Source organism: Daucus carota, chromosome 1 (assembly GCF_001625215.2).
Source record: "Daucus carota subsp. sativus chromosome 1, DH1 v3.0, whole genome shotgun sequence".
NCBI classification, from domain to species: Eukaryota; Viridiplantae; Streptophyta; class Magnoliopsida; order Apiales; family Apiaceae; genus Daucus; species Daucus carota.
Window position 1 is genome coordinate 19,986,043 of NC_030381.2, and position 26,222 is coordinate 20,012,264.

General features: G+C 36.5%; 4 protein-coding genes across 6 annotated transcripts; 2 read left to right on the top strand and 2 right to left on the bottom strand.

Moving 5' to 3' along the window:
• The first annotated feature begins 5,152 nt into the window (after positions 1-5,152).
• Positions 5,153-11,152, top strand: LOC108206570 (uncharacterized). Its single transcript, XM_017376914.2, has 6 exons — positions 5,153-5,383; positions 5,453-5,507; positions 6,909-6,959; positions 7,537-7,628; positions 7,711-7,788; positions 10,859-11,152. Exons 1-6 carry the CDS (start codon positions 5,328-5,330, stop codon positions 11,007-11,009), a joined length of 483 nt encoding a protein of 160 aa, XP_017232403.1. The 5' UTR covers positions 5,153-5,327; the 3' UTR covers positions 11,010-11,152.
• A 2,100-nt stretch (positions 11,153-13,252) lies between these two features.
• On the top strand, positions 13,253-17,380 carry LOC108214849 (UDP-glucuronate:xylan alpha-glucuronosyltransferase 1). Of its 3 annotated transcripts, none has more exons than XM_064092680.1 (6): positions 13,253-13,485; positions 13,903-13,985; positions 14,577-14,783; positions 14,913-15,523; positions 15,647-16,673; positions 16,889-17,380. In XM_064092680.1, exons 2-6 carry the CDS (start codon positions 13,963-13,965, stop codon positions 16,893-16,895), a joined length of 1,875 nt encoding a protein of 624 aa, XP_063948750.1. In that variant the 5' UTR covers positions 13,253-13,485; positions 13,903-13,962; the 3' UTR covers positions 16,896-17,380. The 3 variants fall into 3 exon arrangements, with proteins under 3 accessions (XP_063948750.1, XP_017242584.1, XP_063948746.1); XM_017387095.2 differs by having other exon boundaries at positions 13,284-13,485; positions 14,895-15,523; XM_064092676.1 differs by lacking the exon at positions 13,253-13,485 and adding an exon at positions 13,506-13,821 and having other exon boundaries at positions 14,895-15,523.
• A 128-nt stretch (positions 17,381-17,508) lies between these two features.
• Positions 17,509-20,973, bottom strand: LOC108214632 (probable pectinesterase/pectinesterase inhibitor 51). The gene is made up of 2 exons (XM_064092673.1): positions 19,528-20,973; positions 17,509-18,491 (listed from the first exon to the last, which is right to left on the bottom strand). Exons 1-2 carry the CDS (start codon positions 20,777-20,779, stop codon positions 17,782-17,784), a joined length of 1,962 nt encoding a protein of 653 aa, XP_063948743.1. The 5' UTR covers positions 20,780-20,973; the 3' UTR covers positions 17,509-17,781.
• Positions 20,974-21,900: 927 nt separating this feature from the next.
• Positions 21,901-24,911, bottom strand: LOC108205056 (probable pectinesterase/pectinesterase inhibitor 51). The gene is made up of 2 exons (XM_017374829.2): positions 23,562-24,911; positions 21,901-22,745 (listed from the first exon to the last, which is right to left on the bottom strand). Exons 1-2 carry the CDS (start codon positions 24,568-24,570, stop codon positions 22,060-22,062), a joined length of 1,695 nt encoding a protein of 564 aa, XP_017230318.1. The 5' UTR covers positions 24,571-24,911; the 3' UTR covers positions 21,901-22,059.
• Between the last annotated feature and the right edge of the window lie 1,311 nt (positions 24,912-26,222).

A 26,222-nucleotide genomic window follows, 5' to 3' on the forward strand; every position in this document is an offset into this window, starting at 1 on the left:
AGAACAAGGATAGTTACTTTACAAGTGCGAGTTTGTATGATAATTTAGTGGTGCAAATCTTATATTATTGTTAAAAATAGAAATAATAATATAAAGATAGTTAGAAGAATGAACTATTAATATACGAATTTGAACCAATATTTAATCTCATTATTCGAATGAAAAGATGATCTAAGTCTAAATTTCAACCAAAATTTAGATAAAATTACAGGCCTTCACGGTTGAAAATCTCATAAGCCCACAAATATAACTTAGAAAAATTTAGATCTTTATGCTTTAGTCAACAGTCGAGGAGATGAGAGCGAGTAAAGTGAGTTGAATGATGGAATGGATATGCACAGAGGATTAGAACAAAATGTCGCAAATATCTTGTTTACAAAACGCCAAAAGCCTAAATACTTTTATTCTGCGAAACTAAAGTTGATGAACGTGCCAGACCTTGTTAGTAGTAGTAAAGTTGGGAGTGTCTATTATTTAAAATTTTAAATGATGTAGTTTATAATTTAAAATTTGAGAAATTTATTTTTAATTCAGTGGGATATCGAATAATCTAAAAATTAAAGTGTCGTCATAAAAAAAGATAAATATATATATAAATTATAGAAAAAAAATAACTAGTCTTCTCAATTTCCAATTTCTCTCTCAACTTACTACAAACACGTATGTTTCTTTATTACAAAAAATAGTAACAAAAACCCGGTTTTATTAAAGAAAAAGCCTATATTAGAGGTAAAAAGGGTGACATAATAGTTCGTGTTTGTATAGAAATAAAATACAGTAAAATTAAAAATAGTTAAAAGAAAAAATTCTTATTAAAAAAAATATTCAAAATTATATATTTATCTTTTGCTGGCCAAACAATATGCACTCACTTGTCCTTTCCTTTTTTGTCATATGCACTGCTCTTTCTTTGTGCAAGGATATGGTTAACACAAAAATAGAAAGAACTCGTCTCATCATCACACTTTTTCCTTTGGAAAACTTGAGCTCTTCAGGATCGTCACCCCAACACAATAATATTAGCTCTTCCTAACATGTCATATTCGTAGCTCAGACTAATCCACACCCCTGTGTGTTTTAATCTTGTCAAAAGATCTTTATTAATGAACACAAATTATAGTAATATTTATTTATAGGAAAATATTATTATGAGTCATAAATTTTTCGGGATGATCTGAAAATCAAGTTACTCAATAGATAATCTAGTATTTTAATTGCAGTAGATTGTTTTTATGAGTTCGGGTCTTGGAGGGATATTCTTTCTACGCATCTGTGAAGCAATCGAAAAACAGAAACTGGCACAATTTATTTATATACTCCGGTTTCTTGCAATAACAGAGTCATGAAAACCAAACAAAAGAACATGAAAGCCAAGGAAAGCAACACAAAGATGAAAGCAAGCAACTAGGAAAGTGGAAAGGAAAACAGAACAAGATGCAAGATTAAGAAGGACATGGAGATCGATATTGGTGCCATACAAACTGGTTGCGTCTAGAAGCCAAAGGTGTTACAAGAACAAAGCATTTGTTACTTGTTCTTGAGCACCCCTCTAGTACTCTTTTTTCTTTTTCCTCTTCATTTTCCGTCCCTTTGATCTCGATGTTGTCCTAGAGTAAGTAGGAACTGCCAGGCTGCTAATATTACCGAGAAACACCGCCACAAGTAGCTGATGATCACACAACACAGGTTTCATGGATACACACTTTGTTTACCACAAATTTAAGCAACTCTATGAGCTTGGTCACTTAAGAAAGGATGCTTAAAATTTCGGTGCCTATTTGGGTAACAAGACTTCTGTGTTTTGTGTTTTTATGCTAAGAAGCCGACTTTTATGTTAAGGCGGCTTCTATATTTTTTGATCCGTTTGTATAAAAAATTAAAAATATTTATGAAAAATCTGATAATGCTAACTTTTATTGCAGAACGTCTACTTAATTCTCAAACAATTAAAAACTAAGTTGATATATAAAAAAAAACGTGCAAAACGCCAAAACTAGCAGGAGTACATGATTTTTTTGTCCCGCGAGACTAAAGTGGGCGACACCCCATTGGTCATTGGGCATTGAATGAATAAATTTAGTCGTTCCCAAAGCAGCAGCCGAAGAGGGCGCTACGGTGCACCGGATCTTCGCTTCATCCACCTCAAATGTCCTTTACTTGATTTCCCAGTCAGGAAAAGGTTAATTTTATGAAAGAGAAGTCTTTCTTAAATTGGTAAGTTATCTATATCATTATATTCTCATGGACACGGATGAATTCTCGTTGGCACAGTAAAATTTTCGATATAAAATATAAAAATAATAGTAAATAATTTATAGTAAAGCTCTGCTTTCTTTTAAATCACGAAGTCAAATATATAATTGTGTCAGTACTAAATTGTTTAGCTATTTCTCTTATAGTGTATATAAGTATATAATGATCAGGAGACTCATCATAATAATTTTAATAATTCTAAGTTATAGCATTTAATCAGCAAGTAACACACGTTAAATAAAATTGTATTTTGAATAGGAGTAGGTAACATTTCAACAATCTCTTAATAACTAAATATTATGATGACAAGTTATAAATTCTAAACAAGTAAAAATATCGTCTAGATAATGAAATTTGAATTGGCGACCTGATTAATATTAATATTAATTAAAAAATTGGTAATGCACGAGGATAAATGAAGAAGTGAGGTATAAGTTTCTGGCTAAAAAAGACTTGCACGATTATTTCAAAAAAAAAACAAGCACAAAGACTCTTATTTTTTTTTTTTAAAAAAAAGTCATATTGACGTTTACTTTAGCGCATATCACATTCAACAATTTTTTTTTAAAAAATTATAGGTCGTGTTTGGAAGTTAAAGGTTTGGGGTCTTTTAAAGGTTTGACCATTTCAATACGCTAATTTTAGTGTTTGATAGTTAGCGGATTGAAATGGAGGTTTGGACTTAAAAAACTAATTTCCAAAATGCTACTTTGAGGAGTTTTTGGGGTCAGAGGTTACATCTAGGTCCTGTTTGGTAATTAGCGGTTCGCTGTTAGCGGTTTGAATCAGATGTTTTGACTAGCTGATTGAAGCAGATGTTTTGACTAGCTGATTGAAGCAGATGTTTTGACTCGTAAAACTGTTTGGTAAATAACTGATTGATTAGCATTTTCGGCTATGAAAATTCTCGAGACCGATCTTCGTAGTAAGATGGATGATGCATTTTTGGAAGATATTATAGTTATATATATAGAGCGACAGTTTGTCAAGAAAATTGACATAGAATCCATGATTGATGAATTTGATAATATGGGTGATCGGTGCGTGAAACTTCGCTGAGGACTTGTCAAGTCCACTTTGTTTTAAATTCCTAGTTTCGACCTCGAGTCTTGGCATTTTGAACTGCTTTATTTGCTTTATTTACTCCAATTCCAAAAGAAGCCCAAATCATATTAAAATAATCAGGAAAGACAATAACTCTTTGCCAAAAAAGCAAAAAAAAAAAAAAGGGGTTCAGAAACAAATAACCATATGTGCGTATATGTTGGTAGCTCAAATATCGGGGTAAGGCATGGGTAAAAGTCGGGTAAAATTTTTACCCATGGATATTTATGAGTTTAAACATAGATAATCAAAATCAAATCGTTAGTAATCTCCTAGAACTCATACTTGTTTCATTGGCATCTTTCCCTTGGAACTCTTCTTAAGGTTTCATGAAGATAGCTACACGAGCAAATCCACGTGTGGTGATAGTGTTGACGATGAGCGATAAAATGGTGAATCATGATTCAACTGAATATCAAAATCTTGCCACAAAGAGGCAAGAATCAAACAGATATAAAGAACTATAATCATGAGGGCGATCAAGAATCAAATTGTACTTTCTTTTGGCATTTTGAAAGCATGTACAAACAATAGCGGGAATGATTGTTGGTGCCTAAATATCAGTCTTGTGCATTTAAAATCGTCGTGCGTTGTATTTGAAATCAATCGATAAAACTCGGATTTAAATTTTTGGTCGCTAAAGATGATTGATATGTTTCTTAAATCATATTGATATTGCCCATAAATTTGTGGTTCAAATCTTAAACAGTTTCCTTGAATAATGCGTTAATAACATCAAGTATTAAATATGAGTTGGCATGTATGTGGGTCAAAAAATGGATTATCTATTAGATAAATGGGTTAAATATATGAGAGAGTTGGGTAATTTTTACCCATGGATAAAATGTTAGTTATTTTAGCAGCATTCATTAGCACTCGCTAAGAATATATTGAATATTAAAACAGCGCGTGTAAAAAAACTCCTTCTCCCTCCCAAACCCTAGCCTCCATTAAAGATTTCGAGAGGGCTTCCATCGGTTTTCACTGGTGGAAAGCCCCAATTTCTCTTCTCCGTTTCTTGTTTGAAATCGTGTTTTCCTTTCAATAAGTTCCCAATTTATTTGGGTTTTGTTAGTCTCTCCATCTTGTGAGAGTTAGTTTTTGTTTTGGTGTGTTTTGATGTTCTTTATGACTGAGGTTATAGATTTTCATGAGTTTGATTCAGGTTTGAAGGTTATTATAGAATCGCATCTATGGTCGATTGTTCAGAACAATCAAGTGAAAGCCAATCGAGTGAAAATCAATCGGGTGAAAACCAATCTGGTGAAAACCAATCAGGTGACAACGAGTACATATATTTCAATCATCTTCAAATCGCTTAGTTGCCTCTCCAAGAAGGAAAGATTCAACAACGATATAATTCAGCGCCTGTCCAATTTCAATTATACTTGTAGATGCCATATGGCTTTTGATTAATGAATTGATTCCTTTTTATCAAAAAAAAACATATATTGAATATTGACTGGTATTGATATTAATACATAAAATAATATTTAAAATATCACAACTACTTTATAAATATATGTAATATGAATATATGTAAGATATCAAGTCCTTTTGGTTGAGTTCAAAATTGTTACTCGTGAGTCGTGACTTACCATGACTAAATATGATACGTTACGAGTTCAAGATGTTTGTTCAGGTAATTTTAACTTATTAATATTTTATGAATTATTAAAATATGATAATAAATAATGATTTATAATTAAAGTTTATTAAAAAAATTAGAAGAAAATGTAAGTTAGTGATTTTTTTTTTCTTTAAACTAACTTTTGTTTATTTCTAAGGACACTTTCTGGTTTATTAATTTTTGGGCTTAAAACGCGGAACAATATTAAGCTGTGACAAAAAAATTAGAGCCAAACAGGTTCTTAGTGCTCCGGACCGAGCTGGACCTAGTTATTATATACAGAGACACAGGTTGAGGGTTAGGGTTTATCATCTTCAATAACAATTAAGCTTGAATCGCAATGACTAAGTTCAGGAAGCTTAATCGACCAACAGGTCATCGCATGTCTATGCTCAGGTTTATATTCTTATCTATCTTTATATAAATGTGTGTGTGTACATTTGATTGACGGTTTCATTTTTACAGAACAATGGTTTCGCAGCTTGTTAAGCATGAGCGTATCGAAACTACTGTTGCTAAGGTATCTTTCTTTCACTTCATGTCTGAATATGATATATTGGGTGCAGACATTTGTAATTGTTTTTTTTTATTTATGTTTTATTTGGGTGTCTGGATTGAGGGGTTTTATGAGTAGACTGGCTTGGATGTGATTTTTTTTGTTAATTATGCTTTATGTGGATCTTAGCTTTGATGTGTGCAATGTAAATGAGTGGAAGAATATAATTTTGTCGAGAGTCTGAAAAGCTGGCAACTGCGGGCTAGGGAAGTATAGTTAATATTTCTTGTGTTTTGTCCTGAAGATGAACTGTACTGTGCATTAGTTGTGTTAAGAGTATATGATTTGTTGCAATTTGGTCTTCGACCCCTTCTTAATATGAGGATATTCTAGTTGATTTCGAGGGATTGGTAGAGGGTTCAACGGAGTATATTGGAATGGGACATGTATTTATCATATGACAGAATTGATGTGAAGTCGTGATGAATCAGTAGAAAATTGCTGAGTTTATAATTTGGTTAGACAGGGTGAGAGATTTTGGATGCTCTCGTAATTTACCCCAAAATTGTTGCATGGTATACAATTGGGAGGTAAGGATCTGAGCAGAGATTAAAGAGGTCATATTTGAGCCAAACGACCCTTATGAAAGATTGAGAAGGGGATCCACACATCCCTGAAAGCCCCTGTATATTAGTGGTGTTAGAATATATGGTTTATTGCAATTAGGTGTTCAACCCCTTCTTAAATGAGGATATTCTAGTTGATTTTGAGGGATTGGTAGAGGGTTCGAAGGAGCATATCGAAATGGGACATAGTATTTATCATATGACAGGATTGATGTGAAGTCGGGATGAACGAGATTGCTAATTTTATAATTTGGTTAGACAGGGCTGAGAGATCTTGGACGCTCTCGTAATTTACTCTAAAAATGTTTCATGGTATACAATTGGGACATAAGGATCCGAGCAGAATTTAAAAAGGTCATATTTGAGCCAAACGACTCTTATCAAAGATTGAAAAGGGGACCCACACATACCTGAAAGGCCCTGTATCTAGATGCCCTGTCTCCTGTGTAAGTTGACCATAAAATGTATGAAGAAATGCAGCCCAAAAACTACGATATATATACACTTTCACAGGAGGAATCAACTCCTACAGCTGGTTTCTAAAGAATGGTGGTGAGGTCACGATGAATTGCGAGGTGTTGGCGCTACTGTCTAATAACACATAAACGCGCGCGCACACACACAATTTAGCGAGTTTACTGTCTTATATTGGATGTATTTATTTTATCTTAGTTATATTTTTGTTTCAGTATGAAGTTAACTTCAGCCATGCCCCCGGTGATGCTTCACTCCTTCCCCAGTAAAATATAATATTTGAACTAATATTAGTGCTTTCTACTTGCAAATCTCAATCTTGTAGGCAAAAGAAGTTCGTCGACTAGCTGACAATATGGTACAGCTTGGAAAGGAGGTGAGTTGTACCTAATGCTCTGTATTCTTTACTTGTCACATACTACTATTTGTGACAATATGGTCCCTCTGTTAGCTTGTACATTACTGTCAATTAGTTTAGAACTAATTGACACGGGCTGTGATGGGTTTAAGAGCACTCTGTGGTTTAGGTGATATAGCCATATAAATATATACCATATTAGTGAAAAAGGTTAGTTTATCTTCTGCACAAGCTTTGTTAATTGCAAATCTGTGACAAATGTGCCCCATCCATCTTCTTGCCGAGACTAATCTACCACAAACGACATTACCAAGTGTGAACTTTACCTGTAAAGGCTGTTCAATCAACTGCCTTACATACCTTGTTGATCGCGCATGATACCATAAAACATGTAAAACTTTCGGAATACTACTATTTTTGTCCAACTGCTATACTTGGCATTTTTAGTATACTTTTGTATGTTTTATTTGCTGATTAAGGGGAAGACTCTGGCTGAGTCTATTGAGATCTTTGCAAGTTATTTGATGTTATTATCTATTGTTGATTGGTAAAAGACATTTGTACTATCCTTTTTTGAAGAACTATACTATTACAGGGCACTCTCTGTGCTGCAAGACGTGCTGGTGCTTTTGTTCGAGGTGATGATGTCATTCACAAGCTATTTACAGAGTTGGCTTATCGATACAAGTATATTGCTCTACCTTGTTTCTTGTGCAGACTTTGGCCTTTTTTAATGATTGTAATGCACATGTGAAATCCTGTGTTGCAGAGATAGAGCAGGGGGATACACAAGAATGCTCCGTACTAGAATACGAGTCGGTGATGCTGCACCAATGGCCTATATAGAGTAAGATTTGATATATCTTTCCCAATCACAATTTTACCTTTATTTCTATCTCGTAAATTTTATTTTGAAAGAAAATAAAAATATGTTTCTCATCTGTTTCATTGTATACTGAACAAGCAAATGTATATATTGTTTAATTGTTTTGTGGATTTTGTCACTGTATGCATCTATTGTTTAATTGTTTTTTTGTGGTATGCTTTGATATATATATATATATATATATATATATATATATATATATATAGAGGGTTACTCCAGTGAGAACTTCTTAAAATGAGAACCGTGAGAACTTCCTTAATTTATCATATTTTGGCTAATCTAAACATCAAACTAGTGGGTACCCAATATAAAAAATGTATATAAAACTAGTCTCTTCCTAGCTAGTAAAAAAAAAAAATTCAAAAAAAAAGTCCACTGCCACGTCATCAGTGAATTTTTTTTAATTTATTTTTTTATTTTTTTTTCGGCTAGCTAGGTGGAGACCTTAATGATATACATTTTTTGTGAAGGTGCCCCTGGCGGGGCCTTTCAAATGAATGAGATATTGATAAATTTAAAAAGTTCTCACGGTTCTCATTTTAAGAAAGTTCTCATTTGAGCAAGTGCCTATATATATATATGTATGTATGTATGTATGTATGTATGTGTATGTGTGTGTGTCTGTATATGTATGTGTGTGTGTGTGTGAAAGCCTTTTCTAAAATTATAGATTTTTTGTCTCATTTACTTGAACAATTTTTACATTCCGGTAATAAACTGTCTGTGGTCTCAGCTGCTAATTTGTTTTAATGTTATCTCCCGAGTTTTAAATCTAAAGATGTTACTAAATATACTCATTACTTTTAGACTAATAAGTGGACATGAGGTTCATAACTGCCTTCTAATTCAGGGCAGAGTCAAGAAAGTATAGGTCATAAGATAATGGATAAAAATCAACACATGAATCAGCTAAAGAAACACATGCGTAAATACTAAGTTTTAGTACTCGTCAAAGTAATTTAAGTCTATAAAATAACGAAAAATTATTATGACTAATGTATAATATAGATGTCCTAGAACTTGGTGAACAAGTAGACTGTTAATAAGTAAAGTGATAGTTTATATATACTTCCTCACTAACATTATATAATTATATAATAGACTAATAAAAGAAAGATATACTTCAACTCTATTTGAGTAAACCTAAATATTTCTAACAATCCACTTTTAACATAATTACTCTACTGAAACAATTACTATCCAGCTTATCTCTCAGTTATAATATATAATTTCGCGTTATATATATCTTCTCCCATTCTTCAAAAACTTGTCCACTAAGCAACTATGAAGCATGAATTACTTTGCAGCACTACTTCAATAGTTTATAGAATCCCATGACCACAATATCTGATATCGGCATAATATAAGAAGGCACTATGGAAATGTCTTGGTCTTTTGGATCCAAACATGCTTCATGAAAAAGGAAGTGATCGTTTCATGCCTGACCCCATCTCATTCCTCAACATCAAGTTTAGAAGTCACATTGTTTGATGCTTAGTCATTCTTGCTTTCCTCCTTTTCAAAGTCAAGAACCTTCATATATGTGTCAATGCTTATACATTTTTCCATTTCCTCAAAAGGATTGCTGTATTCAGAGTTTTGATTAAAATTGTAAGTGGTACAATATTCCACTGTATGTTGAAACTGCTAACCTTTTGCATGTTATGCATGAAAACATCCATAGGTTAACATGACAATAACGGTATATTGTAAAGCTCCTATAAGCAATTGGGAGCTTTACTTTATTTAGTAACTGTGATTGAAAGTATCAAATCATAGAAAATCTGAAGGTAAGGACTGGTTAAGGCTGTAATTTTGTTCCCTGGAGAAAACACAAAAAGCTTGCATTCGGGATTGATGACAATTTTATAGTCCTAGGTTTGCCTTGGTAAATGTGAAAAATTTGGAAGGAGGTCTTAGAATCATTCATGCGAGAAAGTCAAGAATAACATATGGAACTCTCAAGTCGATCAAATGTGAACTACACAAAATATAGAGAGGGTGAAGTATATGCTTATAAACTAAGAGGCTGATGCTAATTTGCAATATCAAAAAGTTTGGTGAAGATTGTAGTGTTTAGAAAGTTTATGAGCACAACTGAAAATTCCAGGGTCTAAATTTTAATTTTTGAATTTATAACTCCAGAGATTAAAGTAAAATATTTGACAAAGTCGAGTGCTGCAAACCCAAATTTTCTATCTCTGACCCTGTGATTTACCAGTGAAGTGGCTCTTTAAGCTCATACAGTTATATATTCTATTTGATGAATCAGTGAGGTTAGACATTGAATAAATAGGTTGGAAAATAAAATTAGGATTTTCGCTTTAGTAGAGAAAATAATTACTTGGCAGAATAATATATTGCTTGGCCAAATAAAGAACTCCTTTATATGGAATAAAAGGGCAGGATAAAGGGAATAAATACTTGTCAACTCATGGGTTTGGCTAAAAGTACAAGCGATGAAATACGAACCAAGTTTTATTGTCTGTTAGTAGTAGTTCAAAATTAAATAGAATGATTGTGACAATTTATATAGAGGTCGAAGGTCTTAAACTAGATGAATTTAATTTAATTTAAATATAGTCATATACTATCTGTGTTTTATTTAAAAAATGGAATAAGTATATTCAAGTTTTAATTATTTATTTGAAATATAAATTACATTTGTAAAAAAGATGAGTTCTTAAATGCCACTTTTACTTTTGCACCTAAAATGAGTGCTGTATTGTCCAAACTCCAAAGGCAATTAAAAGAGAACAAGGAGTCCTTGACTCTCTCGTAAAGGAAAGAATTGCAATGATTTTGTTAAATCAAACTAAAATTAATGCATAATTAAACTACATCAAAATTACAATGCGAGTATCAAAATTCAAACTTGCCTCTAAAAAGTAATAATGATAACTGAAAATATTTGCATCACTGTTAGTATTGGTCTATTGATTAGTGACTTCAGTCATCGTTAGTTATGCAATTATGCATAGGAAATTTTACTTATTCTTCTGCTATTAAATATGAATATTTGAACCAACAGGTTTATAGACAGAGAGAACGAGCTTAGACAATCGAAACCCCCAACTCCTCAACCACCACAAAGAGCACCTCTGGATCCATGGACAAGATCCCGACTTAGCAAGCAGTTTGCGCCACCCAAGGAGGAAAAGAGTTCTGATTCTGATATTTAGTAATGTTATAGTTCCTTGTTTTCTTGGTTTTTATAAGCCAAATTGTTGTTTATCTTTTAATATTCAGAAGAATTTTACCTCAAGTGTTAAAACCAATGGGTTGGTGAAGTTTATACATAATAAGCGACTTTGTTTTTTAGAAATATTCATCTTCCTTATGTCTGCTGAGGTTTTACAACTATGCAACCTGCTGCTATCCTTCAGTTATTACAATCCTGTCATTTAAAAGAAAACAAGTAGCGGAATAGCTTAGAGCAGGTGAAGCTGAATAGCTAAGAGCAAGTCGATGTAATGCTGAAGGAGCTAAAGAAAGAGGTGCTGTATGTATAATATACCTCTAAGGGCATCTCCAACCATCACTCTAAACTTTATATTTTTTCACTTTTAACTTTATAAATAGAGTAATCTATCTCCAATCATCCATTACTCTATCTTTATATATAAAGTCATGCACTATCCTACTCTATATATGAAGTTGAACTTGAAGATAAAGCACAAATTGCTTTATTTATAAAATGAAGTAATGGTTGGAGATGGAATAAAGATATAAAGTGAAAAAGGTGAAAATGAAGATGAAGTTGCTTTATTTATAAAATTATGATTGGAGATGGTCTAAAGAAAGAGGTGCTATTGACTGAACTTGAAACACATTTTGTTTTGATTGTACTAGGTATATTTTAAATATAGTATGCTATATTTATTCAAAAAAAACCACCACCAAATATACAATATTTTGTTATAATAGTATAACTAGAAATATATTTGAATCTATGCAACTTGTTTCTAAGAAAGCATTTAGAGTGAGTAATTTTATGCTAAATGGCATTTACTCCTCTTTTCACATGAAAATTAAGTTAAGGCTAAAAGATAAAATGAAAAAAAAATGCAGATGATTATGCGAGCATGGGGACCCTTTAAAAAACACTAATATTCACAGGGGTAGCGGAGAAAGCTTAATTTAATAGTTGAAACTGAGCTTGGAAAAAGTTGTCAAAAAAATCTGAAATTGTGAAGCATGCGCAAGGGGTTTGCTTTGCTTGGAATCCAGCTTCTCTGTTTTTTGCCAATACTTTTGATACGTTGTTTATCAACCGGGAATTGGGCGACACGTAGTGCACCGCAGTTAGATAGTTGTAATATAATTGTGTGTGTTGGTTGAAACGTAAAAACATATAATAATGCTGTTGAATACTTTAGGTAGGCCTGGTCTCACATGACAGCAGCTCACAAGTATCATAAGTTGATAACAATGTTCATTTGTTTATAGGGAGTAGTTTGCATAATCAGGAAAGGCGGTCATGTAAAAAGATCCAGACATACGTAGCGATAGGTGCAAGCCTTCTCTTGACTCATGCACTCCTTGCCATTCAACTGCATTATGTTTTTCCTCATACTTTCCGACCCATATCTCCTTCCCCAAGCTTGTTCGGGTGACGCAACCAGAATTCCGAAATCCGTTTAGGAGGGGTTTAAAATCACATTATAAATGAATTTTGGGACTCATAATGATAATATTTTACCAAATTTTTATTATTGGCCTTTATGCCCAGGTACAACCTCAACTTCAACTTCAACTATACTGAGAATCAATTGTTTTCGCTAACCAAATTTCTATCCCCGAAAGGAACAACTCATACTTAGCCTCTGCTAATGATTACTTGGTTTAATTATCTGCTTTTGGGTTAGGGCCTTGAAAAGGCAATTTATCTACCTCTTTTGTTTTTGAAACTTTATAAAGCAGCAATTACTAGAGGTACTGACCTAATTGTTTGCTTATTCTTAAATGTTCTACCATTGTAGTCTATTGAATGCCCTCGATGATCAAGAATTCGAGTCTGAATATCCGAGTTTTATGGTTCGAAGATTTACCTATACATGTAAATTATGTGCAAGTATACTCAAAATTTTCCAATTGACTACAGGTTATGAATTGTATTAGTGTCTGAAAACGTGAATGACGAAAAATACACACCATTAAGCTGGATAGCAAACTTTTAAATCCCAAACGACATCATTCCCCGCATTAGAGGTGAATGATGCTAGATATCATGCAGAATAAGTAGTCACACTCATTAAGTTTGTACTTGAGACAGATTAGGCTTTTGAAAAGACAAGTACAAATTAGATATCCTCCTGGAGAGCTTATAGATTACTAATCCGCCAACTTATGACTGTGTAGAGAATAGTTGGATAAATATTTATAAAAAGATTGTTGAGTAGACAGAAATACAAGAAAATGCAAATACAATGTATAAGAAATAAGGTTGGTGAAGAAGGTGTGTTTGTTTGTTTAATTTGGTGAGTCATTCATTTATTCTGATCTGGAAAGGACAGGAAAATTGAAATGGAAGTTATAGATCATCTCTATATTGGCTTTCCTTCCATTTTCACTCTTAAATTTTCTTTCAAGTTGCTCCATCATTTTCTCAACCATTCCAGAAATGCTCCAGAGTTTTATTTTCGACATGTAATCAATGTGAGAATTCTTTTCTTTCCTTCTCTACATAACTAAGTAATCATAATATATTTGGTATTGCTTATTTGTTTCGCCTGATGAAGGCTTGCAAATGCATTTGCATTTGCTGCTTGTTCTCAGAAAGCACTATTAGTGACATTTATTCCAATATTTCTTTCTCTACCTGACTTGTGCCCTTTTTATATATATCTGATTCAGTTCATTTCTAGTTTTCTTCATCTATCGCTATTGACTCGATTATGTTAGGGTTGGCTGAATACTTTCAATTCTGCAGCTGCATTCTTCTTGCCTGCTTGCTTTTTTCCTTCCCATAGCCGCTGCTATGCTGAATCCTTTGTATTAACAACAAGTGCTCAAATTTATTTTAATTTCAAGTATTTACATGATGATGCCTAACATTATCATGTAATTTTGTAGCCGGTGCATTCATCATCATTAAAAAAAACTAGACGAAGACTTGTGCTTTTCTGAGTCTCAATGGAAACCAGGCAGCGATCTGTGTAAGTTTCTAAATCAACTCTCTTTTGGTCCCTTCTGTTGTAGCACTGCACATAATTATCAAAATTTGACATTAGCCTTATAAGATACAAGGGATTCCATATGACGTTCGGCAAAGCAGATCATCTATCCAGAAAACTTATGCCGAGACATATGAATAATGCTATTGGACTTGGTCACTTGGTGATATCTAGGTGTCTGTTTAGTGCAGCAGTTAGGTTGTGCATCTATTATCTTATACAAACTATGAACCAATACATTACATATAATGGATGAATAGTATTTGTGAAGAACAATCAATGTTCAAATCTAAAAACTTTAATCAGTTTTGAAGAAGAATGAAAAGAAATATGACTGCAAATTTATGTCTTAAATACTTGAATGTGTAGTTTCTTGTAAAATATTTAGTGCGCTAAATGTTTTTCAGGAAACATGTCTGATCTTTTGCATGCTACCTACTTGTACTTGTATGTTGTAACTTAAGGGTATAAATATTATGCTAAGATAGAATCTCTTGATACTGCTTTCGAACCTGATGCTTTGTGTTTGTGGTGTTTAACTACTAACGAGACTGCATATGCTTCTGAAATCAGCGAGGATGTATACAAAAGGAGGTCACATAAAATTAAAGTCGAAGATGTTGAGAAGCCCTTTCAGATTCCTATTCAAGATAAGAACACAAAATGGAAGATGCAGTTATTGAAACTTATTCTAGTTATTATCCTGCTTGCTGTTTTTGTTACAGTTTTGTATTCACCAACTGTGTGCCATCCTGAACATGTATCAGATTCTCTGGCAAGGTATTTTTTTTGGTATATTAAATATTAATTGTTTTCAGTTTTTCTACACTTATGCCTCACTCTCTTCAGTTCTAAGGTTTAGGGGATAGCTATTGATTGGGTATAATGCAGGCCGCATTTTATGAACAGGTGGATGTGGGGAGGATCAGATCCTAGATATGTGTCTCATGAAGAAGTCAATTGGAATGAGATATTAGACGCCTTGGATGGAATGCCTAACAAAACTAAAATCCAGGGAGTTGGTTTGCTAAACTTCGATAACACTGAAAATGAGATGTGGAAACAAGTCCTCCCCAATTCGAAACATATTCACCTGCATTTAGACCATGCTGAAGAAAATGTAACTTGGAATACCATATACCCAGAATGGATTGACGAAGAACAAGATGATGAAGTTCCTAGTTGCCCTACTCTACCTAAGCTCGAAGTGCCTAGAAAAAGACTTGATCTTGTTATTGTTAAGCTTCCTTGTAGAAATGAGGCAAACTGGTCAAGAGACGTTGCTAGGTTGCACTTGCAGCTTGCAGCTGCTGGTCTAGCAGCAAATGCCAAAGGCTATCACCAAGTGCAATTACTTTTTGTTACCAAGTGTTTTCCTCTGCCAAATCTGTTTTCTTGCAAGGAACTTGTTGTAAGGAAAGGCAACGCGTGGCTCTATAAACCTAACTTGAATGTTTTGAGGGAGAAGCTCCTGCTTCCAGTTGGCTCTTGTGAACTTTCACTTCCACTCAAACCCAGAGGTAAGTTTGCTTCTAACATTCACGAAAAGTATTATCATTTTTCATTTAAAAAGGCGTGACTTAGATTTTGTATTTGTCTATCCTTTAGTAATTACGCCTCACCTCAAGATGTATTTCATACAGATGAAGATTACTCGCTGAATGTAAAGAGAGAGGCTTATGCAACAATCCTGCATTCTGCTGATGACTATGTTTGTGGGGCTATAGCTGCAGCCCAGAGCATCCGAATGGCAGGGTCAACTCGGGACCTAGTGATTCTTGTAGATGAAACAATAAGTGAGTACCATATCAGTGGGCTAGAGCTAGCAGGATGGAAAGTTCGAACAATAAAGAGAATAAGGAATCCAAAAGCTGAGAAAGATGCCTATAATGAGTGGAACTACAGCAAGTTTCGACTATGGCAGCTCACAGACTATGACAAGATCATTTTTATTGATGCTGATTTACTTGTACTAAAAAACATTGATTTCTTATTTGGGATGCCAGAGATATCGGCAACAGGAAATAATGGCACACTTTTCAACTCCGGTGTCATGGTGCTGGAGCCATCTAATTGCACATTTGAGCTTCTGATGGATCACATCAATGAATTTGAGTCCTACAATGGTGGTGACCAGGGGTATTTGAATGAAGTTTTTACATGGTGGCATCGGATTCCTAAACACATTAATTTCTTAAAGCATTTTTGGATTGGCGATGAGGAAGAAACCAAGCAAAAGAAAACGCGCCTTTTTGGTGCTGAACCCCCGATTCTTTATGTGATTCATTATCTGGGACGAAAGCCATGGTTGTGCTTTCGGGATTATGATTGTAACTGGAATTGGGATCTCTTACAAGAGTTTGCAAGCGACGTTGCTCATGCAAGGTGGTGGAAAGTGCATGATGCAATGCCAGAGCAATTACAGCAGTTTTGCCTGTTGCAGTCAAGGCAAAAGGCACAACTCGAGTGGCACAGAATGCAAGCTGAGAAGGGAAACTACACAGACGGGCATTGGAAAATTAAAGTCCATGATCCACGCCTGAAGAAGTGTATCGACAATTTGTGCTCTTGGAAGGGCATGTTGAAACACTGGGGTGAGACAAATTGGACGGACAACAAATTCTTTACTCCTTCCCCACCAGCCCTCAAGAAAGCCTCTCTTTCTGCCTTGTGAGTGGCCGTTTCAATTTTTGTCCTTTTTTTTCTCTTTTCACACAGATATTTACATTTTTTTAGCAATGTAAATGATGAATAATGTAGACCTCCACTTGGACCTGTAGTTGCTTCATTTCATATGCATAAACACGTTTAGAGCTTACGTGGTTAACTGCGTATATTAGATCTGAAGGATTTCTTCCGATTGTTGATTTATAAAATTTATTCAGGTTATAAGAAAGGACCATTCTTTCTTTTGTCCTATCCTGATTATACTTGTTTCTATGAGGTGAACTGGGGGTACTTCCAGCCCATCAAAGGGACTCATTTCTTGAAATCTTGCCAGATCTGAGTCGTCGTCTACGGTCTATCTGCTAAAACAAGGCACTTCCACCAGAATAGCATTGTCAGCACCAAAGCTTCAGGAAAAGATCATAGCCTTAAAAAACAAGTAAGCTGGCAATGAACTAATTATTTGTCCATGTGAGACGTATTGATACGCTGCTTGATTCTAAACATTTCTGGTGTTTACTCTCAGTGTAAATTTCACAGAATAACGTGTTGTAAGATTACCCATGTTTTGTTAAATAACAACATAATGTCTGTGAATTCTTAGTTTCAGAGAGCATCAGTATTACTAGAATTAAAAATTTAAACTGATACAGACATCTTCTTAGCATTTGTTAGCACTCAGCACTACAAATTGAAAATTTATTCGATGATTACACACAATGAAATGGCCTGTGCCTAAAGTATGGCGGCCACTGCACTTTGCAGCACTTGTAGTGCAGGTGTTGGGACCTCTATATTGTGCATATAACAACTTGGAAGCACCACTCAACTTGGTATCTAGAACTAACAAAAGGAAGACTTCAGAGGATAAGATAAAGTTTGCGCAACATTATACAACTCTGAAAGTGTAAATGCATTATATTCAGTGGAATTTCCACTATGAGTTCTAGTGATGGTTGCCTAGTTGGTCGGTTGGTCATATAATATGGCCTCCAAATAGCCGCGAAGTGCCCGTGACATTATGAGCCTTTTTCTTATAGGAGATACCTAAAAAATGATCCTAAAAACAACTTTTCACCAGCCTATATTTTACAAGATGAAAAGGCATCAGTTATTGTACAAGAGGTGGAGATAGAAGGGACGATTTGGGAATCCATTCATCGCCTTGAATGAAATTCTCCACAGAGTATGTCTTAACGTGATCAGGTGGAATCTGGTTACTCCAGGGCACTCGCCCCACGACGCTCCCCCCTGGACCGGTACTGTTGAATTCCCCATAGTAAAGGGTTGCCAATCCCTGAGTACCGCTCCAGGGCGACCAACCCTCTGGGTGAATAACAGGCCCCAGAAGACAATTTATAAAAACTGTCCTGGAATGCTCCTTCCAAGGCCTGCCCAAATAATTCTTATGCACAACCGGATTGCTTAAATAGAAGGGCATGAAGTCCTGAGTCGCATTGATGACACAGTTGTGGAACACAAAGCCCTCTGACTGAGCAGGGTCTATTCTTCCATGCGCTGTCACGCAGTTGGTCTCGCCTTTCTCAGGCGTGACTGTCCTGGGAGCGATGAGGATGACGCAGTCCTGGAAGATTGCAGCGGAGTTTCCAAATATGAAATCCACATTTCCTACAATACGGCAGGACTTGTAGAATTGGCGGTGAGTATGGGCGTAAAGAGTGTCCTGATTGCCGAGTAATTCGCAATTCTCCAGAACTGTTTGATCACTGTCTGACATAAATGCCACTGCCTGCTGGGGGAGGTTGCCTGCAGTGTTCTGTATGGTGAGATTACAAGCCATGAATCCATCCCCCTTGACACCTGCACAAATGTAACAAGGCTGTTTAGACTTGGTGGACTGAGAAAACACTAGATTTAAAACACTTCATCAGCTTATCAAACCAATTTACTTTCAGTTTGTTGACATAATGTGCATATCCAAGACACATGCTCTTGAATTTCAACACACTTTCTCAACAATTACGAAGAATAAATGGGTACTAACAATCTGGCAAAGAATTTCACAACATGAATCTTCCAATTACACTACCATAGTATATAATTGGGACATTAGCTCTATACAACATGGGTATTTGTTATATTCTGCAACACTTAAACATATTTATTTTATAAATTAATATCTGTTTTAATGTCTTAAAAATGAACAAGACTCGTATGGGGCATTGGCCCAGATGTCACTATTTAAAATGCCTCCATCGTCATTTTATGAAAATATAATCAAAAATATTACTTGAAAACACAACTTCATGTCGTGCTTACAATATCGAACGAACAAAAACACAACTTTAAGTTATGATTTTCAGCTGAAAACGCAATTCAAAGTCGTGTTTTCCTCGAAAATCAAAACACAACTTCAAATCGTGTTTTGAAGTAACAGGTAGGTCATTTGTCGAAAATGACAGTAAAACCTATTTATTTTAAAATAGTGATTTTTAAAAACTTTTCTCAATTTATGATCCTAGAGGGAAGAAGTCTTTGGTGGTGTTTGACAAACATTTAAAAGCCCGGCTTCCGGGTTTTTAAGTTATAAACCGTTTGTGTAAAAAGTCAAGAAGCACTTAAAAGAATTTAAGAATACTAATTTTTGTTTCATGACTTCTACTTTTATCCCAAAAACTTTAATCACTTATAAGTTTAACTTACTTCTGACTTCTACTTCATTTTTTTATTTTAAGCAAAATGCACTTATTTGTAAGTTCACCCAAACGGCCCCTTTATAACTAGTTTATCTTTCCTTTTTATAATTGTTCATGATTAAAATTTTATCTTCTTACAAAACAAAATATGCCCAAGTATATAGAAACTGAATTAAATAAATGTAAAAATGGATTCTTACCAACAGTAGCTGAATTATACGTAGAAACTCCGGGTGTTTGCACATTTTTTGCCCCGGTAATAATGGTTTTGCCCATACCATCTCCCATGAAAACCACATTCTTCTTCTGTAACGGAACCCGAACCGTTTCGTCATAAACCCCCGCTTTTATCGCAATCACGTGCCTATTCCCATTAGTGGGACCCGCATCCACCGCATTCTGTATCATCTCAAAGTCGCACGTGCCACCCTTACAAACCGTAACATCCGGTTTCATTTCACCAAACCCGGTAATATTCTTACCCGACCCGTCGTCTTCTGGCGCGGGATCCGACCCGAAATCCACCTTGTAATCGAACTTGAAACCCGTCATATTATCCGACTCCCCTTCCCACAACCCGTTTCTCTCGGACTGCGGTGGGCCCCACAGCGCCATGTCATCACCAAACACGTCATGAGCCTTGACCATGCTCAACGCGTTACTCGACAACTGAATCAACGACCACGTAAACGCCATCGTTTGGTTAACCAACTGGCTGTTGTTAACGTATTTAAGAGCCGACCAAACATCGTACTCGTACGTGTGAGCCGCACTGAGATATGTCCGCGCGTCTTTGATCCTGCCACGCTGTAACGCGTAAACGGTTTGTTTGATCCGGTACTCGCCGTTCTGGAAATACTCTACGCAGTTCTGAGCTGCGTTAGTGAGGTTCACGTTTTGCGGGCCCCGCAAAATGGCTTGGATCATGGACTGGGCTTTTTTCAGGTCCTGGTTCGCGATCCATATCGAGGCCTGTATGATATCTGTAGCTGTCGGCTCAGCGGGTACTTTGTTTGATTCTTTGAGGGAGGCTTCGCATAATTCGGTGAAATTCGTGGCTCTGCATGCTTGTTGGATCGGTGTCAGCGATGCGGGATCGGGGCTGGGTGCGGGGCCCATATTGGAATCAGGGCCCGGAGGGAATGCGGGGGAGGGAGCCGGAGCGGGCTTCTTGAGAATGGACGCGTAGACACCGGATTGGTCGATAAAGGGCTGAGCATTGGGCCGGTCGTCACGGGGCGGTTTGGCCTGGCTTGGAGCAGGTGGAGCTGGGATATATCCTGGAGCGTGATCCGCATCCTTGGCTGGAAGCGGAGTACCTGCTAGAGCCTCGTGCATAACAATGTCACGGCCAATTCCGAATCCGAAGTCCTCGCCGATGGCGGAAGCGGGATAAGGGAAGAGACTGAGAGGCGAGAGAAGGAAGAAGAGGGAGAGAAAAGACATGGCCATGGGGATGAATTCTTAAGTTTTTTGTGTTGTGGGAGTGCATGATTATGCATGCAGATGTTTTTACATGCAGGAACCAGCAGGGGGTTTTGTTTTGTAGGGTGACACTTGTGTGGGAAATATTGAGGCTCGGATATGTGTTCTGTAATTTTTGATAATTTTTGGGTAAGATCTGTTTCCTCAAAACATTTGCATTAATGTGGATTATGGAACTATAATAACTATTGCAAGCTAAACAGCTCCCTCCATTTTAATTTATATGTTCATATTTGTTTCCAATAAAAATTTGAATTAGTAGTTGCCTGCTTCAGTTATTACTTTTATAAAGAATTTAGCGTTTAGTGTTTTGACTAATTAGTTAATCTTATTAATTCTTTTGTTAATTAAGAATTTGATTATATGTTTTTTATTAAAATAAGTTTTAAATACAACAGAGCGAGTCTTCATCTGATCCTGCCAAAAACATCTGACCATAATGCTACCCGTGAATACTCTGGGACCGAGACGGTTTCAATGCTTTTACATAGTGGGAAAACCTCAGAAGATGCTGAGAATTTTCTGTTTGAATTTGTAATCATCATTTCTGTTTGCCTTTAGCTCTGGCAACATCTGCCATACATTATGTTTGCTTAGTGTAACAACATTAGAAAAGAGAAAGAGACCTCTAACCTCACTATTTTGCTCGTGAACAAGTCTAACAACCCATACCTTTTTGTCTAGAAGCGTGACTCCCAATTTGTCATTCCCTCTGATGATTGCTCCCTCCATTAATACGACCGTTTGCTTAAATTTATTTTGCAGAAATAAGAAATCATACGACTTAAAAATAAGTTTTGAAAAGTTAAACATAAATTTTGAAAAATTAAACGATCTATATTTCAAAACAGAAAATGTAACACATGGCAAACAGTAGCAAAATGAAATAATGTTGTTTTCCGGAACCACTTGAACATTGTATAATTCACTGTAACAAAAATACTCTCTCCAATTCACTTAATATTTGGAAAGTACGAATAGAACCTTAACTCAATAGTCGGAAAGTACGAATAGAATGAGATATACGCCGACCTTACACCAACTCCTGAATATAAAGACCGTAGATTCAATGTATGATCAGAAGCGAGTGGATGATAATAATTTAAATTTCACTCTCACCACAGAATTATACTATTTAATTTGTAATTACAGCGAAAGTACCAAATAAGACTTCACACTCAGCATATAGCAAGTAACATATTACTCGAAAAATCACATCATGTAATATTAGATCTATGTCAAGTTACTCAGGAAGATGTAGGAATCCATTCATTGCCTTGAATGAAATTTTGCACAGAATATGATCCGACATGATTAGCAGGTATCTGGTTGCTCCATGGCACACGCGCGGAGACGTTTGCTCCAGCACCCGAGCTGTTAAATTCCCCATAGTAAAGAGTTTTCAATGCGAAATCGCCAGTCCAAGGCATCCAACCCTGAGGAGTGATAAGAGCTTCCAGAACACAATCTATAAATACTGTTCTTGAAAATTCCTTCCATGGCCTTCCCAAAAAATTCTTATACACTTTTGGGTTGCTATTATAATACTGCATATACTCCTCCGTGCCATTTATCAGGCAATTATGGAATACAAAGCCTGCCGACTGAGCAGGGTCTATCCTCCCATGTGCCGTCACGGCATTTGTCGATCCCTTCTCCGGTTTGAGTTGCCGGGGTCGGATTAGGATAGTGCAATCCTGGAAGACTGAAGCAGAGTTTCCAAATATGAAATCCACATTTCCTTCAATATGGCAAGACTTGTAGAATTGACGGAGTGAGTGGGCATAAAGGGTGTCCTGATTCCCCAGAAATTCACAATTCTCGATAACTGATAGATCACTGTCAGACACAAATGCTACTGCTTGGTGAGCATCAGGACCGGCCGTGTTCTGTATCGTGAGACCACTCGCCATGAAGCCATCCCCCTTGACACCTGTAGCAATGTAAAAGAATTCTTGAGACATTGTGGACTGAGGAACTATAACAAGAGCAACACATGAACTTATTTAAAGTTCCATTTGTTCGTTGAAATCCATTCCAAAGAAAAAATGTCCTACAATTTCTGGTATGTGTTTATTTAAGAAGAAACACTTTCCAAAGGCAAAAAAACAGTTTCCTAATTTCAGCTCTGTCCTTTCATGAAAACAAATATTTCCAAGGGAGGAAAACCGTAATGTTACGGATTAGAGGGCCACAGAATAAGTTTTCTTGTTTTTCCTATATCTGTTTGTTCGGTAGAACTAAGAAGAAAACTTGTACACACAACTTATTCTCATTCTATAAAAACTGTCCAAAACGTAAAATTTGTGGCAACATAGCCTAAGAAGACATACATTTTCAATCACAACATTTCCTAAATTGCAAATATTTCCTCACTCCACTATGACATTGGTCATATATTCATTTACCTTTCAATTGTTACAACGATAGCCAAATATATACGCAGGGTAGTGCGTGTAATAGCGCCCAGTAAACAATAAAACTCATATATAAAACTAAAAGAAAATATTTTTGATACCCCTTGATATAAATTCTTTCAACGCCCCTGTACATTCATACTCCACAAATTTATTTTTCTGAAAACAAGTTACTAAAAATGTCGATTTCAAGAAAAATTCTAAGCAATAAATAATCAAACATCACGTAATAACATTTTAACACATGCAGAGGATTAAAATTTAAAAGAAATGCATGCACATGAAGAAAACCCTCTAAATATTTTTTTAACAAAAAATATATATGATCTTACCCACAGTGGCTGAATTATACGTAGAAACTCCGGGTTGACCCACATTTCTTGACCCGGTTATAACGGTTTTACCCATTCCATCTCCCAAAAAAACCACATTCTTCTTTTCTAACGGAACCCGAACCGTTTCATCATAAACCCCTTCTTTAATCAATACCACAAACCGTTTCCCATTACTGGGCCCCGCATTCACCGCCTCCTGCACCGTGCTGTAATCACACGCGCCGCCCTTACACACCGTCACATCCGGCTTCAAATCGCCCGGCAACCCGATTTTACCCGACGCGAGATCCGACCCGGATGGGTTTTCCCAGAACCCGTCTCGCTCGGTTCGGGGCGGGACCCATGACCCAGTTTGGCTGCCAAACACGTCATAAGCCATAGTCATGCTCAATGAGTTGCTAGAGAGTTTTATCAGCGTGTCCATAAACGACATCGTTTGGTTGATGAGTTGACTGTCGTTGACGTACTTGAGCGCCGACCAGCAGTCGTATTGGTAGGCTTCAGCCGCGCTGAGCCACGCGCGCGCGTCTTTCGTCTTGCCACGTGGCAGCGCCTCGACCGCCGATTTGATCCTGTAGTCGGAGGTTTTTAAATACTCGACGCAGTTCTGGGCCGCGTTGGAGCGGTTGAGGTTTGATCCGGACGAGTCCAGGATGGTTTGGACCATGGATTGGGCTTTTACGAGGTTTTGGGTTGTGACCCAAATCGAGGCCTGTATGATTTGGGCCGCAGTCGGGTCGGGCGGCACCTGTTTGGATTGGATAAGCGACGTTTCACATAACTGTGTGTTTAGTGTTCTTGCGGCTTTGCATGCTTGTTGGATTGATGTGGCTGACGTGGCAGAAGCTTTGCCGTCGTGGCGGTGGTTGTGGTGGTTTCGGATGGCGGAGGAGGGAAGAGCGGAGAAAATGAGGAGAGAGAGTAGAGAGAGAAGGAAGAGAGAAGACATGGCAATGAGGAAGAATTTTGAAGTGGGTTTTGTGGGTTTTTTGTGGTGGTAGTGCATGATTTTATATATAGTGGGGGGTGGAATTAGTGATGTTTGGGAATGGGATTGAGTCACGGGTTGGGCACTTTATGATTTTGGATTTTTGGTCTTAATGCTTGCTTGGCCATGAATGGGTTTGTTGTTTGTGAATGTATCGTTGAGCAAAACCGAATCGAAATCGATCAAAATTAATTATGAACGGTGTTTTGGAGGAGGGCCTGACGGGTATATAGAAAGTGCGAATGAAAAGAGATCCCAGAACGAAATGAGTGAGATCTGTGTGAATTTGAAATCTACTAGTATTTCTTTTACATTATTGTTGGTGAGTGAGTGATTAAACAAGAAGGAAAGCTCCAAATCATCATAAAGTACTTACTGCTGTTTGATTAGTATTAAAATAATTTACGGGATAAGGTAATTAGTTCAGAAGATTTTGAGTTACAGTTGTAGTTATGTGAGGGATTTATTTGCTTAAGCTCCAAAAGTATGACTGATCTCCCTTTAATCAGCCAAGTTGGAACATTTAGACAGTTTTTCCACACATGCATTAGTTTCAGTTTGGTGGAAGTTGTGACTTGCTGCTAGAGCCGGCCAAACGGGCCGAACCGTTCGAACCGGCACGTCCCGAATCGTGTTTTTAACCGCCCGAAACCGTATAAACACGGGCCGGTTCGAAAACCGCATGAACTGAAATTGAGTACGGGCCGAACACGGATTTAGAATCGAGGAACCGAACCGTAACCGGCCCGAAACCGCTTTAACCCGCTTGAACCGCCCAGGCAGGAACCGTTTAACCGCGGTTTGAATCGCGAACCGCAAAACCGCGGTTTAACCGTGGAAGTCTACACTGTAATCTGTATCAAATTTATATTTAAATAAATTAGCTTGATTTAAATTTTATATATTAAGTTTATATTTACATAAATTAAATTTTATTTAAAAATGTCATTTTATAATTTGAATTATTAAACACTCTACTAACTTATATTTTAAAAACTTATAAATCATCACCACTTACTAACTTATAAGTTATATTAAACTGATTTAGATATAATAATTTTATGTTATATTATATACTATTACATAAGAAATTTTTAACTTTTGTTATATTATAACCGATTTAGATATAATAATTATATATTATATTATATACTATTAAATAAGATATTTTTAATTTTGTGATAAAAAAATGATTTAGCAGGGCGGAACGGCGGAACCGGACCGTGGAACCGCGGAACCGGCCCGCGTTTCGCTGCTTCCAACGGTCCACTTGCCCATCTGTAGCCTACAGCCGTAGCCTGTACCGTCTGTCCGTCCGGCGTCTGCTTTTTCTGAGAGTCTCAACGGCAACTTGCACTCCTGCAGCTCAACGGCAACTTGCACTCCTGCAGCTCAACGACAACTCCTAACGGCTCTCCCATCTCCCACCCGCTATATAAACCCCCGACCTCCTCCATTGTTGACCACCCATCTCACTCTCAATTCTCACTCTCTCAGTCTCTCTCTCTCTCTACTCTGCACTCTCTCTCAACTCTGCTCTCTCAACTGCTCCGACACTCAGTTTTTTTCCGACACTTAGTTTTTTTCCGGCACTCAGTCGACCTTCGATTCCGGCCACCATTAGTCATGGAGGAAGGAAGGGGTACATTATCTTCGAAAGAATCTAATCC

What these genes read in the sequence shown, in the direction of transcription:
- LOC108205056 (XM_017374829.2), bottom strand. Translation starts at nt 24,570, where the DNA reads ATGCACTACCACCACAAAAAACCCACAAAACCCACTTCAAAATTCTTC. An exon ending in GTATAATTCAGCCACTGTGG is followed by an intron (nt 22,746 to 23,561) that starts GTAAGATCATAT and finishes ACATTGCTACAG; the next exon opens with GTGTCAAGGGGGATGGCTTC.
- LOC108214632 (XM_064092673.1), bottom strand. Translation starts at nt 20,779, where the DNA reads ATGGCCATGTCTTTTCTCTCCCTCTTCTTCCTTCTCTCGCCTCTCAGT. An exon ending in GTATAATTCAGCTACTGTTG is followed by an intron (nt 18,492 to 19,527) that starts GTAAGAATCCAT and finishes ACATTTGTGCAG; the next exon opens with GTGTCAAGGGGGATGGATTC.
- LOC108214849 (XM_017387095.2), top strand. Translation starts at nt 13,963, where the DNA reads ATGGAAACCAGGCAGCGATCTGT. An exon ending in GAAACCAGGCAGCGATCTGT is followed by an intron (nt 13,986 to 14,576) that starts GTAAGTTTCTAA and finishes TTCTGAAATCAG; the next exon opens with CGAGGATGTATACAAAAGGA. An exon ending in GTATCAGATTCTCTGGCAAG is followed by an intron (nt 14,784 to 14,894) that starts GTATTTTTTTTG and finishes GGTATAATGCAG; the next exon opens with GCCGCATTTTATGAACAGGT.
- LOC108206570 (XM_017376914.2), top strand. Translation starts at nt 5,328, where the DNA reads ATGACTAAGTTCAGGAAGCTTAATCGACCAACAGGTCATCGCATGTCT. An exon ending in GAGTTGGCTTATCGATACAA is followed by an intron (nt 7,629 to 7,710) that starts GTATATTGCTCT and finishes CCTGTGTTGCAG; the next exon opens with AGATAGAGCAGGGGGATACA. An exon ending in GCACCAATGGCCTATATAGA is followed by an intron (nt 7,789 to 10,858) that starts GTAAGATTTGAT and finishes TTGAACCAACAG; the next exon opens with GTTTATAGACAGAGAGAACG.